The sequence below is a fragment of the Etheostoma spectabile genome, unplaced genomic scaffold, assembly GCF_008692095.1.
Source record: "Etheostoma spectabile isolate EspeVRDwgs_2016 unplaced genomic scaffold, UIUC_Espe_1.0 scaffold465, whole genome shotgun sequence".
Classification (NCBI taxonomy): domain Eukaryota; kingdom Metazoa; phylum Chordata; class Actinopteri; order Perciformes; family Percidae; genus Etheostoma; species Etheostoma spectabile.
In genome coordinates this window covers 441,113-445,508 of record NW_022605616.1, presented here as the reverse complement: position 1 = coordinate 445,508, position 4,396 = coordinate 441,113, and the positions used below count along the sequence as shown (strand labels likewise).

The 4,396-nt window shown below is 41.2% G+C and overlaps 1 protein-coding gene across 1 annotated transcript in view; it reads left to right on the top strand.

Moving 5' to 3' along the window:
- LOC116686767 (ras and Rab interactor 2-like) overlaps positions 1 to 4,396 on the top strand; it is a 196,390-nt gene that overhangs the window by 160,923 nt on the left and 31,071 nt on the right. Inside the window, 1 exon segment of the mRNA XM_032511821.1 lies at positions 1,104 to 1,314. Within this exon segment, the coding sequence (XP_032367712.1) occupies positions 1,104 to 1,314 (211 nt within the window).

Sequence of the window (4,396 nt, the reverse complement as noted above, 5' to 3'; positions counted from 1 at the left end):
TGGTGGTGGCAGCATCATGGTTTGGGCCTGCTTTTCTTCAGCAGGGACAAGGAAGAAAAATTGATGGGAAGATGGATGGAGCCAAATACAGGACCAATCTGGAAGAAAACCTGTTGGAGTCTGCAAAAGACCTGAGACTGGGACGGTGATTTGTCTTCCAACAAGACAATGATCCCAAACATAAAGCAAAATCTACAATGGAATGGTTCCAAAATAAACGTATCCAGGTGTTAGAATGGCCAAGTCAAATTCCAGACCTGAATCCAATTGAGAATCTCTGGAAATAACTGAAAACTGCTGTTCACAAACACTCTCCATCCAACCTCACTGAGCTTGAGCTGTTTTGCAAGGAGGAATAGGCAAAGTTCAGTCTCTTGATGTGCAAAACTGATAGAGACATACCCAAAGTGACTTACAGCTGTAATCGCAGCAAAAGGTGGTACAAAGTATTAACTTAAGGGGGCTAAATAATTTTGCACACCCCATATTTCAGTTTTTTATTTGTTAAAGTTTGAAATATCCAAATTTTGTTCCACTCCATGATTGTGTCCCACTTGTTGTTGATTCTTCACAAAAAATTACAGTTTTATGTCTTTATGTTTGAAGCCTGGCGTGCGTGCGTGCGTTAGTGTGTGTGCGTACGTGTTCTGGGCGCAGAGGCCGAGGGTTCACCTTTGACCAGGGCACTTTCTTGCATGTCTAACCCCTTTCTCTGCCTTTTCATATCTTAGCTGTCCTATCAATTAAAACCAGAAATGTCCAACAAAAAAATCTTAAAAAACAAAACTACACTTATAATATAACTGTAGTTTTGTCAGTAGTGCCTTTTTATATTCAAATTTATGTTCAACATAAGATTGTTAAATGATTTATATTTCTTTGTTTTAAATTTAACAAGCACTTTATTTATTTTCAGCAGAATACTGAAAGAGTTCACTGTTTATTTATTGCAAGTAATATGGTTATCACAGGATTTAACAATATTATTGCATATTTTCTTGTGCATATCTTTGCTGGAATCTTAGTGTACATTTCTGGTAAATCATTTTCTAAGACACAGTTTCTGTAGCATATATTTCATATTTGTTTGATCTTGTTATCAGACTAGGTGAAGAGGTGGGAGGTCTCTTCCTGCAGGCTTCCCCCTGTGTCGGGATGGGAGCGGGGCTGGCCGGAGCCAGAGATTCGGGCTACGATTCCCTGCATCGGCGGCTCAGTGTTCTGGACAGACTGGTGCAGACGCATGCTGTGTGGCTCCAGCTGGGCCTCAGCCACCAGGATGCCATACATATACTACAGAGCCAACCCACTGGGGTAAGGGAACACCAGCCACTGGACTCCTTGTATCCACACTGATGAAACAATCATTTCAACACCTCCTCGGTGTTACCACAGCCTCCAAAATCATTGCCACCAATTAACTCATTTTTAACACAGTCCAACAAAAGTGTAACTGTCTTATGTACTTAGCAAAGTATGAGACAAAGTGCAGTCTTGAAAATAACTGCAGAGTCAGTAGGGGTGGGAATCACCAGAGGCCCCATGATACAATTTTATCACAATACTTATGTCACAATATGATATTATTGATGACTTTTTTCTGAAGCTTCAAATTATGTCCCCCAAGGAAAACTTTGTAAACATCTGTTTTTAAAAGCAGTTGATTTTATTATTCTAGTACCAAAACGTTAAATTCTCATGTGCAATTTCTATTATAAAAGGCCGACATTAATGTCCATGTATTGGTACAGTCTCGCAATAATAGGATGTATCGTTTTTTTCCCCCTACCCCTACAAGTCACCCTATGCATAGGTTCATTTAAGTGAATAACTATGCATTTGTGTGTTTTGTGAATAGAAGAGACAGAACAGAACCGTATATGATGGGTAGGGCTGTAGTGATGACGGATGCAACGGTTGATCACCTAAACAAAAAATGTAGAGAGTTTATTATGTACAGTATAAGGGCTGGGCAATTGATTTATATTAGATTGATATTGTGATATGAGACTAGATATTGTCCTAATATTGTAAATGGCTCAAGTGTTGTCTTTTCCTGGTTTTAAAGACTGCATTACAGTAAAGTTCTGTTACCAGGCTATTCTAGCTCTTCTATTATATGTACCCTTACCTACTTCGTCATTATATCTACATAACTGAAGAACATTTATCTAAAATCTCATTGTGAAGATATTTTGTTAATCCACGAATTGTCAAAACATTGACATCGAGGTATTAGGATATTAAGAATATCGCAATATCTAGTTTAGAGGAAGGAGTTTAAATACCCTGGGGTCTTGTTTGCGAGTGAGGGGACTATAGAGCGTGAGATTGGTTGGAGAATCGGAGCAGCGGGTGCGGTATTACATTCTATTTATCGCACCGTTGTGACGAAAAGAGAGCTGAGCCAGAAGGCAACGCTCTCAATCTACCGGTCAGTGTTTGTTCCTACCCTCATCTATGGTCATGAAGGCTGGGTCATGACCGAAAGAACGAGATCCAGGGTACAAGCGGCCGAAATGAGTTTCCTCAGGAGGGGGGCTGGCCTCTCCCTTAGAGATAGGGTGAGAAGCTCAGTCATCCGAGAGGAGCTCGGAGTAGAGCCGCTGCTCCTTCGCGTCGAAAGGAGCCAGTTGAGGTGGTTCGGGCATCTGGTAAGGATGCCTCCTGGGCGCCTCCCTAGGGAGGTGTTCCAGGCACGTCCAGCTGGGAGGAGGCCTCGGGGAAGACCCAGGACTAGGTGGAGAGATTATATCTCCAACCTGGCCTGGGAACGCCTCGGGATCCCCCAGTTGGAGCTGGTTAATGTGGCTCGGGAAAGGAAAGTTTGGGGTCCCCTGCTGGAGCTGCTGCCCCCGCGACCCAATACCAGATAAGCGGACAAAGATGGATGGATTGATGGATGGCAATATCTAATTTTCTCCATATTTTGCCTAGCTCTGTACAGTATACAATCCAAGTTCAGCACCCTTTTTAGGCATAATATGCTTTTCTATGTTCGGGAATGCTCAGTAACAAAATCAGCTGTTTTCCTTTTATACATAAAGGTAGAACTGGGCGTAATGCGGCGTTTAAAACACTTATATCATATTACGATTTCCAAAATATCTAATTTCATATATTTATATATTATCAATACATTGCCCAGCCCTACATGAAGGTTACCAATGATCCATCTACGTCTTAATTGTCATTTCTTTTTCTCACTCTGAAAATCTCCTGCCACTTTGTAATGTAAACAGATTACAGGGGGTTTGTTCACTGCTTGCAAACAATCAATTAACTAGTCAATCACAATCAGTGTCACATGAAATCATCTAAAATACAATTCCAGTGAAATGGAATCCAGCCAATTCCTTTTAATTTGTGCCAACCGCTTCATTCATACTTATTACTGTGACTATTCAATTTTCTTTTTCACATAGCCCACCTGTTTTATGTATATTATGTGATATGCTTGTGTAATTTAGCCTATTGGCCCCTAGTTGTCTATGTAAGCAATCAAAGTATCTCATTGACAGATCTTCCTCTACAGCCCTGCAGAGGAGGGTCTGGCTAGTCCACACAGCATTCTGGGTTGGGAGAAAAACGTGCTCTGGTTTATTGGCATTTCTTTAAACCTTGGGCGGTGCTAAACGCCGGACAGAGCCATTGTGCCGCTGCAAAATAGCCCCGGGAATGAACTTTTTTTGGTGTACGTTCAAAAGTTGTTTTAGTCATGCAACAGAAGACTCAGATTGGACAGATAGTCTAGTGAGCTGTCTGGATTTACCTTGCAGAGATCTGAGGAGCAGTTAACCATAATCGTCATAAATTCAGCAGAGTTTAAAGGTCCCATGACATGGTGCTTTTTGGATGCTTTTTTATAGACCTTAGTGGTCCCCTAATACTGTATCTGAAGTCTGTTTCCAGAAATTCAGCCTTTGTTGCAGAATTACAGCCACTAGAGCCAGTCCCACAATGAGCTTTACTTAGGATGTGCCATTTCTGTGTCTGTAGCTTTAAATGCTATTGAGGAGGGGGGGTGACCTTGGCCAACTGCCACTTTGCTCATTTGAAAGCCATGATGTCTCTCTCTTTCATGGGTGGGCCAAATTCTCTTTTATATTTTCTTTTATATGCCCTAAACTGATTAAGGCATTTTAACCACTGTACATCCTTGACTCAGTGCAAGTTTGCCTTAAGTAAGCCCTAGTGACCATAGAAAATGCTATGACAGAACCTTGGTCACTCCATGACGTTCTTTTTGAAAATATCTCCAAACAGTGCCAGCTACCCTTTGGCCCCATTATCTCTCATCTTATAAAAACTTGGAGATTGGCTGAAACATTTTGCCATATAAATGTAAATGGACTGTTCTTATATAGTTCTTTTCTAGTCTCAACGACTACTCAAA